This window comes from Labrus bergylta, chromosome 12 (genome assembly GCF_963930695.1).
Source record: "Labrus bergylta chromosome 12, fLabBer1.1, whole genome shotgun sequence".
NCBI lineage: Eukaryota > Metazoa > Chordata > Actinopteri > Labriformes > Labridae > Labrus > Labrus bergylta.
Genome location: NC_089206.1, coordinates 14,376,247 through 14,389,525, shown reverse-complemented (window position 1 = coordinate 14,389,525; position 13,279 = coordinate 14,376,247). Strand labels below are relative to the sequence as shown.

The 13,279-nt window shown below is 40.5% G+C and overlaps 1 protein-coding gene across 7 annotated transcripts in view; it reads right to left on the bottom strand.

The window, feature by feature from the left end:
- The window catches only part of LOC109996130 (ERC protein 2), a 150,289-nt gene that overhangs the window by 86,742 nt on the left and 50,268 nt on the right, over positions 1 to 13,279 (bottom strand). For all 7 annotated transcript variants that reach the window (XM_065961255.1, XM_065961260.1, XM_065961259.1 and 4 more), the window contains 2 exons: positions 8,726 to 8,863; positions 4,789 to 4,977 (listed from right to left, as the gene is read on the bottom strand). In XM_065961255.1, the coding sequence (XP_065817327.1) occupies positions 4,789 to 4,977; positions 8,726 to 8,863 (327 nt within the window). The remainder of the gene's footprint in view (positions 1 to 4,788; positions 4,978 to 8,725; positions 8,864 to 13,279) is intronic.

Genomic DNA, 13,279 nt, shown 5'->3' with positions numbered 1-13,279 from the left:
GATTTGAAAGTTTAAAGAAACAGTAATGCAATCCTGAATATGTGGTTAGGGTCACAGTGTAGCTGAAGCAGAACCAATCTGTACACCCCCCCATCCGCTTTCATTCCCCCCCTGATTCCTCTGCTGCCTGCATTTCTGTGGTTTGCTTCTATCATTTCTCTCCCTGGGGCGTCCGTCAAGTCGACTTTGGAGTTCAGTCATTATCATTATAAAATTACCATCACCCTCTGTTGGGCTGCGATTTTACGAGACCACCAGACATCTAAGATATATATTTTTTTTGTTAAAAAAAAAAAGTAACACTGATGAATTCTTTGTTCTCTGAGAAAAATATCCCAAAGGAAGTTTGCAACCTAGAATTATCTCCCTCTCCACTTTTCTCTCTGTTTAAGTCCTTACTTCTCTCTCTGCAATGTGTCGGAGAAGATTGTTGAACTTGTTGAAACAGCTGAGGCCAGTCGTTTAAACATCATCAAGTGAATGTGTGCAAAGACACAGCAAGCAATTTATATTTAGGTCGACATGAGTCTGGGACTGTTCATGTAGCTCTCCTTGAGTCTGTCATTAGAAAAAAAAAGGAATGTCGGTAAACTCTCACCATGACCTATGTGAAGAAATGATTCTTCCTTATTCAAAAGACAAACCATAGGCAAAAATCATATGGGAGATATAACCATGGGAACAGCAGGAGAACAACTACATGTGTACAGTGTCCTGATTTTTTTTTACTTGGAATAGAGGCACACATTTTGCCAGCTTTGTCAGAAAACAGAGATTTAAAAAAAATTCTCCTTTCATGCCATTTCTAATACCTGAATTTGTAAATTCACCTTAGGCTTAAAAATAAAAGCTGCATACCTCTGCATACCTCTGCTTTTTTTCAGACCCATTTTCAACCACAGGAGCAACAAATCACAGTAGAGTGCTTACCTGAAAACCTTCAGACATGCTGAGTGTTGAGAATCACAGATTTTTAACTTAAAACTACATTTCATAGTTTTGCTCTGGCTAATGTTACACTCTCTTTTAGTGTCATTCTGTGGTTGTTGGCAATCAAAATGTAATAAAGACTAAACAATCAATTAGTTTGTTCTGCTCCGAAGCAGTAGATATCAGTGGCAGTTATGGTGGCAGCAGAGCAAAGCTTGCTGTGGAGGCGACAGTATATGATCTGTACTGGAACAACTTTATCTGTAAAGGTTTAAAAATCAGTCTGAATCACTATTATTATTGCAGTCTATCACTCTGGTGTTTGAATCCTATCTCAATTAATCGACTTGTTTACAATGCACAGTGTTTCGGCATGCGCCCTTAAAAAGCCCTTTAAGCTCGTCAATGTTTGTGTTTACACTCGTGCCTCTACTGTAAGTCAAATGACATGAAAAGAGGGGAACACTTGGCAAGCAGAGTCACTGTTTACCTCGCCCTCACCCCCCATTACCTCCACCACTAGCCATACACACACTCCTGCACTCAAAGCCAATCTAAGCTTGCACAAAATGCATTAGGCCTAAGTGGACTAGAGTTTGTTATATTCTTTTAAGAGAAAACACAGGCAGGATAAGAGCTGGGGCTGAGAGGGCCGCTGGTCCAGCAGGAATTTGTGATATTATGACAGGAGGTGGAAGGCCAGAAAAGATATGATTACATATACTGTAACTGAAATTATTATCATTCCCGGAGATGTGTCTGAAGTGAAAACAGTACAAATAAAATAAATATGTGTTGTCACCAGCATCTGCACTCGGTTATTTAACTCCTGGTCAGAGGAAACCCAGATACACCAAGGCTGGGCAGCATGTGAATGTAAAGTAGTAAATCTGTCCCTGTGCACTATATGTCAGAGGGCGACAGGTACGAGAATTTTGAGGCCCACATGAAAAACTCACCTTTATCTACATGGAAATCTAATCAGGGAATTTGGAGTGAAAATAGAACCTTTCAGCGTGGATTTCGCAACAATTCAGCTTTGCAAAGGTTGCTTTATAAGACCTTTAATTTGATCAATGAACATTTTAAATGTTTAAAAATGTTAAACCAATTATTGTGGAGACCACAGTCTGCACTATGACCATGTATTAAACTATGGATTTGGAGTGTGCAGTGCTGAGCAAACTTTGTAACACAGCTATTGATGCATAATTTGTCCAGTCAAAGATTTTTTATCCCCTGATATTAAAAAAAAAAACAACAACCCCCATATACCACTCTATTTGTGATAGACCCATATTTGCCAACAATATCAGCAAACCCTTATCTGTCAGGTTCTAATCAAAGATATTTACAGCATGTGACCTGACATATTTGTCAGTGCAAACGTCAATATCTTTAACTATTATCTCCATATTGTCATCACAAAGAAACATAGGACACCAAAAAGGGGGCAACACAAATTAAATGAGTTATGAAATCGGCCTGGTTGGAAAAAAGACCAAACAATATTTTTGAACAGGACTCCAAAGCTGAGGTGTGGTACCTCATTCTGATTTAAGTCAACCTTTTATAGAAAGGTCCTTACCCTCCCTGAGGTACTTTACAGTTTCACTCTTCTTAGAGCTAGTGTTTAGGGAAGTCCTTTATTAACCTCGGAATCAACGGATACTGCTTTATGGGAAAGGATGAGGATGTAATGAAGTCAACAGAGCTCTGAGGTCAGGATAAAAGTTCCGCTAACAGCTTGACTGAGTTAGTAATACAAATATCTAAAAATACAGTGAGTGGGCCACTGTGTGTACACAGCCTGCTGGCCAACACAAACATCTACATCTTCAATCAGAGGTAAACTGATGTCAGGCAGAAAGATTATTTCTCCCTTTTTTAGAAATATTTTTGATGAACATTAAATAAGAACTTCTTCCATACACATATTTATATCAATTAAAGCATTTTAAAAGCATTTCTATATTTAGCTTGTTTGTGAGATAAAATGGCATTTCTTTCTGAAAAGTTGACCTGGTGTCCACTTACAGAAATGTTTGTACCATTAAAACATGTGACAGCCAAAATAGGAATTCAGCTAATTTTCTCAAGACACTTTTCATAATTAAATCTAACCACTGCTGTAAATATCCTATGAAAACCTGGTGCATCAACACACTGTTACACTAATAAGGGAATATCTCATATAAATTACCAAGCCCCAACTTTAGTATTGTAACATCATCAAACATTATTCTATAAGATGCTTTTAAGATGCTTTTAACCAAACCAGCTGAGCAATAAACTCAATAAAGTGTCCAGTACATTGCCCAGTTTATTCCTTATTAATTACTGTTTGACCTTAGTTTCACTTATTCCATCACCCTGACCATTAGGATCAATCCATGGAGCCTTAAAGGCTTGATAGTGAATTGCTTTATTCTGTTAGTTTTTTTTTTTTTGTGATGGATTCTTGACACCTACAAGTTGATAAGATTTCCCCATTTGTAAAATAATGTATTTTGTAATTTTTTTTGCGATAATCCTGTATTAAGAGCAACAGTACACATGGCTGTCGGTATCAAATCATGTTATACATCGGCTGATTGCACTGAGATGGATCTGGGTGTGTATGTGATTGTGAGTGTCGCAGGTTGGTTTGATCAGATTTTAATCCCGGGCACCATGTCTGTTCACCTCTGGCCTACTGAGTATTACAACTGCACGACCTGTCACACTCCACTGCATTACAGTAGGATCACACACATCAACACACTCAGACACTCACACAGCTGCATGCACATGCACAGAGACAGAAACACACATATACGCACAAACTCACAAACAAAAACACAAACACATCATGTGTCTTTCTAATGAAAATATAGGTTTACATAACAGGCCCTGATTTCTGCCACTACACAGAATAGTCCAATTATGGCAACACATCTGTCAGAGTGGATCGGCTCACTACAAAGAGTTATGGCGCTAGTGTTGCTTTCATGTAGCGCAGCGTCAACATTCAACAAGATATCATTTCACAGGAATGAGATGTGTGTATGCTCTTTATGGGAATAAAAGAAAATATTCTCATAAATTCTAGCAGGGCGAGAGTCTGTCCTGGCTTGTAAGCCTCGCAGAGTCAAAAGAGAGGGAAAAAAGACAGCGAGGCCTCTGACTTGGCACCCAAACAGGGATCGAGGGATCTTTTACCTCCATAAATCATTCTCTCTTAATTCATCCCTTTATCCTGTAGGACAAAGTGCAGGCAGGCCCTTTGCTAGGGAGTTTCTAACAGTATTCTGAAGGCTCACAGGGAGGTAAGAGAGTGAAATTACTGTTACTGTAGATGTTAACAGTATAAATACATGGTACAAGGAGCATATTACAACCACTGCAGAGTGTCTGTAAAAGTAAATTCTTTTAATTCTTTTTGTATAATAAAAAATAATTGTGAAGTGTCATGTTTGTTCATTTGAAGTGTGGAACAGTAAAAGCTTCGAGAAAAAGATTACTTATTTGTTTTATAGTATCTGTGAAATGAGATTTTATGTTTAGCCTCGTTTTAGAACTCAGCACAAGTCTGCTTGCATGTGCAAGTCTGTTATAATGTTGGCAACGATGAAATATTAATTACTGTTTATTTCTAGTGGCAGACAAATGCCAGACTAGCATTTTTGAGCTGTCGGGTACAATTCTCAGATCAACATGCAAATTCTTCTGACTTGGAGTTTCAGTTATGTTTCTTAGAATACTTTTTTTTTTTTCATCCCTACAACACGCTATGACATGCATTATGTAAAAAAAAAAAAATCTTCAACAAATGTAATCCTTAGTCATCATAACTACATCCAAACAATCTGCACTGACCTCTCCGTCAGGCCTCTGGTTCGGCGTCGGGCTGCGGTTGACAGGTTGACTCAGGGACATTTTCTGGGGCTGCAGGGCTGAAAGTTTGTCCTTTAATTCCTGATTCTCTCTCCTCATCTGATCCAGCTCCTCCAGGTGGACCCTGTCCTCCCGCTCCTTTTGCTCACGCAAATTCTCAATCACTCGCTCCTGAGAGAGTGAAAAAAGACATCTCTATGAAAAATAGTATGAAGACAGAGGTGAGAGATGGAATAAGTTTAAGATGCTAGAAAGCTATTATTTGCATAAAAGCTTGATCATACAGAAGAATTGTGATACAATTTATGTTGTTTTTATTATTCCCAGGGCAAGAGATCATCAGTCCTGTGTGATTACAGTTCTTTCCTATCATTATTGGAAGTTTGAACCAGTCTCTTGCTGAATTGGCTCACTAGCATGCTTCGCAAAGTGCGGCCAAAGATAAACTCATAAATGCTCGTCATAAATAATACTACCATAAATAATAGCAGGGACATGGGGAGATGAGGGCCAACTAGGACAGAGAGAGTTGGAGGAAGGAGGAGAAGGGCTGAGGGAGTGAGACAGATTTATTGAGAACAGATTCAACAGTACTGTAGATCACGTCCTTACAGCTCCACATTGCCTTCTGATAAACCTAGTTGGAATGTTTACATCATAACTTACTCTATTCTCTGATCACGCTGGGCAGCAGGGGGACCACGGCTTTGGGCATTGGCCTGTGACCAGCTCCACACCATGGGTGGTGGACTATGCAAGGTGTGTGTAGTAGGTGTGTTACAGTGTATATATGTGTGTTAAGGTGTGGACAGAAGTGATTACCAAGGTGTTTACTCAGGTGTTTATTTAGGCACAGAGTGAAACTCAGCAATGAGGCTTTACGATGTGGCATCGCCACATGATTGGCAGCTTTAATCTCTGGGCAATTGGACAAATACAGCCACTAACTAGACCTGGCTCAGTTACACACTGCATACTGGGCTTTGGATGAGAAGGCGAGAGAGGGAGAAAGGGAGAGAGAGAAGAAAGAAGGAGAGAGTTCAGATGGCTAATAGGTCCTGGGTGTTTTCCCCACATTATGAAATATCTCTAGGATGTTTGGGGTTCAGGGTAAGAGACCAGGATGTGGTAATAAAATCTACTTCTATGAGACTTAAGTGTGGTGCACAAGTAAACACAAAAGAAACTTGCACACAGTATAACAGACACACACACCAAAGAGCAGGGCTGGGCCTGGGCAAAATGCCCTATCCTGTTAATTAGAACCACAGCAGTGTGGCGCACAACTGGCTCCGAGAGCAGGTTTGTGACAGGGTGTGTGATTAGCAACACACACACACTCTCTTGTAAACACATTACACACACCCTGTGTTGACCACAAAGTCTGAAACACTCGCCAACGTTCTCCTCATCGCAGCTGAATTAAATGTAGGCTATATCAGAAGTGGTTTCTGGGTAAACAGATGGGCCACGGAGGAAAAAGGATTGAAAGTTTATTGTGCCATTATGCTATTCATTTCAAAGTCTGTCGGCATCAGAAACAAAATTAGGTGATAAAAAAAACATTCTAAGTGAAACCATCTAAGTGTGTTGGTCCTTCTCACATCTCACATCTTGTCTATTAATAGACGGATTTTCTGAGAACACACAAGCATTGAGTTGCATAGATCAAATTGAAAAAGTTTGAACTTCGTCTTTTAACAGCACTTTAGCACAACTTACTTTTCAAGAAAGGAGCAATCATTTCAGTTAAATCAATCATCAGAACATAATAACAGTCAATGATTTATTGATACATCCTATACAATACTTCTATAGTACTTTGACATGTCAGAGCTCTTTAATCACCTGCTTACACGCTGTAACCAAGACGAGAGGGCGCTATATATTAAATATACTCCAAAGATGCTGTGGAGAGAGAGAAGGTTACACATTTACATGCAGAGAGAGAGAGAGAGAGGGAGCTCTTGCATACGGACAGAAGAACAAAAGCAGAATATTTGTTCATGAATCCTGTTGTTGCTCTGTTTAACTCTGAGGTGTACCTGTGAAGTCGATTTCTCTTCAGTCTGGCGTCTCTGTTAACAGACACTATAACGGTGAAAGCTGTCTGCATTGGTGGGGATACATCCTCACTGTCGCTACCCAATTCTACACCCTTGCCACACGTATTCATTCAGATGTACAGCACAATCTAAACTTACTAACTCCTCTTTTTATCAGCAGCCAGTGACAACAAAAAGCTGAATTGGATTCATCTTTTAGCCTACAGAACATACAAATATGTAAATGGTATCCTTTTTATAGGAATCATGTCATTACATTGCAGGTCCAACAAATGTGCCAGCTCAGCTCTAATCATGCAGCAATGTTAAGAAACGTCAAGTCATCCTCGGTCAGGACGCTTACAAGTAGTGTGTAGATACTGCCATCCAAGGATCTGGCCACTCCATGGTCAGTGTCAGAACAGTATCTCATCAAAGTCACACTGTTCAATCCAGGCTCCAATTAAAAATCAACCATTCACTCAAGTTCATAAACACATGGCTCAAAGCTTGTGTCGACAAGAAAATAAATAAAATGAACGACATTAGCATTTCAGCTCCTCGCAACTGACTTTTTTTTATGTTGCTGTTTTATTGGGTGAATAACCTGTCCGTTAAAAAGCAATGTATTTTACTGAACACAAAACATCACAGTGGCCAACAAGTCCATTCATCTTTAAGTGTTAGTGCTAGCTCAGTTGTGTTGAGGTGAAGCTTTATGGAGACCAGCTGCTCTCCCATGTTGCCAGAAAACAACAAACGCTGAATGTTTACGACCAACATCCACTCACCCGTCCATCCATATGGAGTTAGTCTGCTTGATTCACCTCAATTCACATGGCAGTCATAGCTCACAGCTCTGCGATTTCTGCTCTGCAATGTACTTGACCATCAAATACAAATGGATTCACAAAGAGTGTTCTGTGCAAGATTGTGTCTGTCATCCCTCGTATCAGAGATAATTAATTAGGTTGGAAAACTGTTGAACAGCGTTATAAATGATGTTGGTTTTTTTCTAACAGCACAACATTAGATCAGGACTGTATACTTTTAAAGTACATCATGTCTGTGCTATCTCTCTCATTATGTTCCCTCACGGACACGATGGTTCATTTTTTTTTCCCTCTATAGGTTCTTGGCTGTGTTATCTGATTTTCCTTCCCTGTCTGATCCCTTAGTAACTGAATTTTTCTTGCCAGTTCTGCCTTTTCTCTTCTTCTTTCATATGTCTCGCACAAGTTGCTAATTTTTTACTGTGCCTCCACCCTTGCATTCCTTGACCTCTCCCTCCCTTAATTCTCAGGCCACCTCTTCCATCAGGCCTGTGCCTCTTCTGCCATTCCACTTTTCCATCCTTCGATTCCTCAGCCCTTTCAAAACTTCTTTCCTCCTCTAATGCTATAGATCATACCCTCCCTATGTTAAGCTCAGTTACTGACAAGGACTAATCCTCAGTCTATGTTCACCTTAGACCTCTGTTCTCTCTCTCACTGTTTTCAGACAAGACCTCATCTAGTGTGGCCCAAAGTCCATAAATTAGGAGACTGTGTCAGTAAATTATGGCAGTGAGTCATTGCAAAGGCAACTTAATTAAGCCCTGTGCTGTATACAAGCTTCCTAAAAGACCAGTGTGCCTCAATGTGTAAAATTTTCCAGGCGGTTTGAGACCAAGTGGTGGTCTAATGGTTTCATTTGTGAGTTTTAATGTCTACACCTGACACACAAGTTTTGCATGTGGATTAGTTTTCCCACTATAAATTCCATAAATTTTCAAAACAGAGCTACATGTCAAACCCAACCCTTAGCTTCAGTATTTTTTTACTTAGCTTGTTCATTACCTCCAATTTCCCCTTTGCTAAACTCCTGTTCTGTACCTTTTCTGAGAGGGCTTCCTCCAGTGTGGCCAGGGCTGTGTCTGTGTTGCTTGAGTCAGTTTGAAGGCCTTGGACCCTTTCCCTCAACCCAGCCAGCTGTTTGTCCTTATCCTTCAACTGCTCCAACAGGTTCTCGATCTGAAGAAAGGAAGACAAAATCAGAGACAGACAGAGAAAAAGAGAAGCCAAGGTTAGTAGTGTATTGATTTAACTCACTCACCTCACATATAGATGTGGGTGTGGGTGCAGCAATTCTGATACATTCCAAAAGCTATATTTTAATTTTAGGTTTGTACATGTATAAATTGTGAATACATTAAAATAGGTCGGAAATATACCGGGGCGGCCAAAGTATCGTCTATGTGTGGGAAATACTGAAGTATTAAGTCTAAAAAAATCTAGTCATCTACCACCAAAAATAATATCTAATCCTATGGGTTAACCATCTTATTGACTAGCAGGCACAGACTGTATAGCTTTAATAACTTGGCATTTGCCAACTCCACTAGTTCCACCCCCTTTTCCATAAAAGGGTCATTTCTGGATCCAGAAAATCACCATGGAGACGGCCAGATTGCCAAACTAAAAGCTACAAAGAGAAGCCACTAAACCAGTGGGTGATGTCATGATGGCTACATCCATTATTTATACAGTCTATTGTCACACAAAAGTACCCTAAAGGAATTATTCCATTGAGTACAGATTCCTCAAGAAGATGAAAACAGACTCTGGCTAGATGTTTCAGCCTCTAGCTGGATTCAACAACATCCTGTTGTAATCGTCATTGTTTGACATGCAGCTGAAAAATGAGCATCAATGAAAGCCTCCACTGTACAGTTTAAGTCAAGACAGTTACAGCTGGATCCACAAAGAGAGCAGATCTAACACTGAGGGGACAACACAGCCATTAGCTAGTGTGACCAAACAGGCTCCAGTCCCATCTAAGCAGTGCCAATCTAAGGGTTCATTCAGCTATTTTACTTCAGGGCTTACATGTCTCTACATCTGCCTTCTGTGGCTAACCTCATGTCGATAAAGTGGTGGTGTAAAACCAGTTGTGGTTTTCAACAGCCTTTATCTGATGGACATCCACAAAACAGAACACAACACACAAAAGACAGATGCACAGGCACTTTGAACCACACAGGCACACATACAAACACAAAATGCTTCAGGCTGTACCAAACAAAACACTAGCAGATGCAGCTGTGGTGGGACGCAGTGCAATGAGACTCCAGAGGTCTGCAAATTATAGTTACAAAGAGACAGCACATCTGGTGACCGGAAATGGTGACTTATTTATGCCTTTAATTGTTACACCCACGCTGTACATTCTTTACAATTCTGAATTGTCACCATGAAAAAAAAGTAGTGAGACTTAGACCTACGGACTGGCACAGAGCATCCATTTTCTTGTCTCCAGCTCAGTCTGATGGGTTATTGTTTATTTACGAACAGACAAAGCACCATTCACTCACTGCTGTAAAGCATTAATACCACATTTGACCCAAGTGGTCTGTTCCCAGATTAGGTCTGGTGTTCACAAAAGCAAAGAGCAGAAAAGCACAGAAAAGACTTCATTATTTAATGAACATGAGAATCCAATAAAAACAAGAAAAGCACTTCAGGCTATCAAGAGACCACATTTTAACTGAAACTGCGACAGGGCAAAAGAATGTCCAGTGGGGAGAATGAGCTGCATTCCAGTCATGGGTACATAGATAGATAATGTCCAAATCGCCATGGCTATTTTATAAATCAATCCAGATTAGACTGTTGACTTTGGTGTTCTCCGCCCCCCTGGAGGGAAAGAACACAGATCCAAAGGAACCATCTTGGATTTTTGGCAATGGAGGGAAAGTGGCAAGTGGAGATGGGGTGGGAAAAAGCAGCCAGGAGCCTTCAGCAGATCTTGATAGGTTAATGACAGTCATTACACTACCAAGTTTTAAGGCTCTGGTAGGTCGGGCCACAAGCGATAGGGACATTAAATCCTTCAGGGAATGATGGGAAAGCTTGACCTTACCAAAGGCAGATAAAATTCCCAGCAACTAATGATTGCCATGGGTGTGTGTTAGATGAGATTTCAGGGCTGGGGAAGCACTTTTCCCTAACTTTCTAAAGGATTTTTGCAAGGCTGGACCAGTTACTGAATAACATTTATAATCACCACATCATACAGTGCCAGTGAGGCCCCCAACAGCTTACACAAGCCCGATGCTTAAACATGCTTATCTCCATCTGCAGTAAACACAGGAGGAAGTACAAACAAGCTCAATATCTGGTAGCAGCTCAGTAGCTTTGACATTAACCGTTTTCTCCCGAATATGCACAGAAACATATACAATTGCACCCAAGCACGACCTCGCTCTTGTCACTATGGGTACCACAGGGCCCTATTTCAGGTTTAATTGAGTATGTTGCCTCCGGTCTTAGATAAATGATTACATTCTTCACCAGCCATAAGTTTGCTTTGGCCTGGTCTCACAAAATAACAACCCTGTGATGAAATGTTTAGCCTCGTCACTGGGCCTTCTGTGAAATTGTGCAGAAAAACATTCAACACAGCTTAAATCTGCGGATGAGAACGAGTGACGCGAGCGGTGGATATGGGAAAGAGGGTGAGGAATTCTGAACAAGTTTCTGAAAGTCAAAACATACTCTGTGAAGAGAAATGCTTTCTGTTGGATAGGAGAGGCGCGGGGCAGCTGTTTGCCTTTCTGGGAGAGAGAGGGGCCTCTCCTCCAGTAGCTCGATTGTTATGATGAGAACAGCAGTCATTCATTTTATCTCTCAGTGTGTGAGGATACCTCCGACTATACTCCCGCATCCCTCTCTCTCGCTATTTCTCGCTCGCACACACACACACACACACACACACACACACACACACACACACAGGCTTTTATCATTATACAACAGTGCATATGTCATCCCACTCTTCAACCACACACACCTCCCGCAGAAGCAGACCACCAACGATAGAGCAGCTATAGGCCAGGCACTGCGGTGTGGACTGTCTGTCTCAGTGAGTGTGTATCCTCCCGAGAAACTGACGTCTGACTCAGTCATCCCACACACACACATGGCTCCCCACTGTTTAAAACCGTACTGTTTTGACTCTGATAACTTTATCACCAAGCTGATAGGAAGGGACCAGCTTCTCCTTAAAAAAGTGGGGGTGTTGATGCATGGTTACCTTTAACTGACCTTGACTTTTCAATATGTAAACAGTTGTAGCACCAACACAGTAAAAGTGCTTTAAACATAAAAAGTTGAGAAACTAAGTAATTAAAACTGAAATAACTCTGTGTGTGTGTGAAAATTAAAAAGCAGCAAGGAGAGGCTTAACAGAACCTGTTTCTGATTAAAAAAATATATAGTATATTACACTTGATTGATGTTGCTTAAGTTGAAGTGTTATGACTCAACTGACAACTGCTGAAACTAGGGAACTAGTGAGTTGCGTTGTCGTCATTGTTGAAAGAAATATTGTAATTTTCTATATTCTTTTATTTTTAGATGAATGACAGACATTTGCGTGCAGGGGTTTATATCTCAAACAATAGGTAGAATACATATCTGTTCAGTTAAAAGTTAATAAACATCAACAAAACTAATTTGTATATTCTTTGTAGGGGGTTTAGAACAACCAGTTTGTAGTCCTTAGAGTCTGATCATGATTAAAACAAGCAGAGCCGTAATGGAGAAAAGCTTTTTTAAACAGTATCATGCCGTAGCCCTGGCAAAAAAAAAAAAAGTGATCCAAAAGCAGTTTGTTTCCGAACAAAACCACAAACCAGGTCGACAAGTCTGTCTTCCATCCAAACTAAAAAGTAGAACCCTGTGTCCTCCAGGGAGTCATTTCTGCACAACACAGAGGAGACCAGCATGGAGCGTGACCGCCATAAAAATACAATCATTCGTAATTTAAAAACTCTTTTGGACCAATAAAAATACCAAACAATAACTGGTTACCCTTTCTGAAAGGCAACTCATTTCTCTACGCTTGTCATCACCGCTGAAAATATGACAGGGACAGTTGTAAAACTCAAAGATTTTGGCACATAAATGCATGCCATGTACGCACACGCAGGGGTACTCACACAAATACAGAGAGCACAATAACCACAAACTGGACGATGTGCAGCATCGTGTGTACTTCCCCTGGGAAATCTAGGTCAGAGTCAGACAGAAACATGATGAAAGACTCCAAACTGGAAATATCAAATTGCTATTTCAAGTCCTCTTCAATCAAAAACTGTCATCCAAGTAAAGCATCTATGTTTCAAACTTGGAATTTTATGATTTTTGTGAGTGTTACAGTATACTTTAACATGTGAAACTGCATGCTTCTCCCATCTCCGGCCATTACAGCTTGTTGATTCCAAGTTTAATAAAAGACTTCCTCCTGAAGTGAGCACTCAGATGTGGCTCTTCAAAGAGAAACACAGCTTGCGTTTGAGAGCTTCAGGAAAGACAGTGACCTTTACAGTGTGAGGAGGGTGTGTGTGCACTTCATTTAACCCCTGTCCCACCGACACTCCACACCAC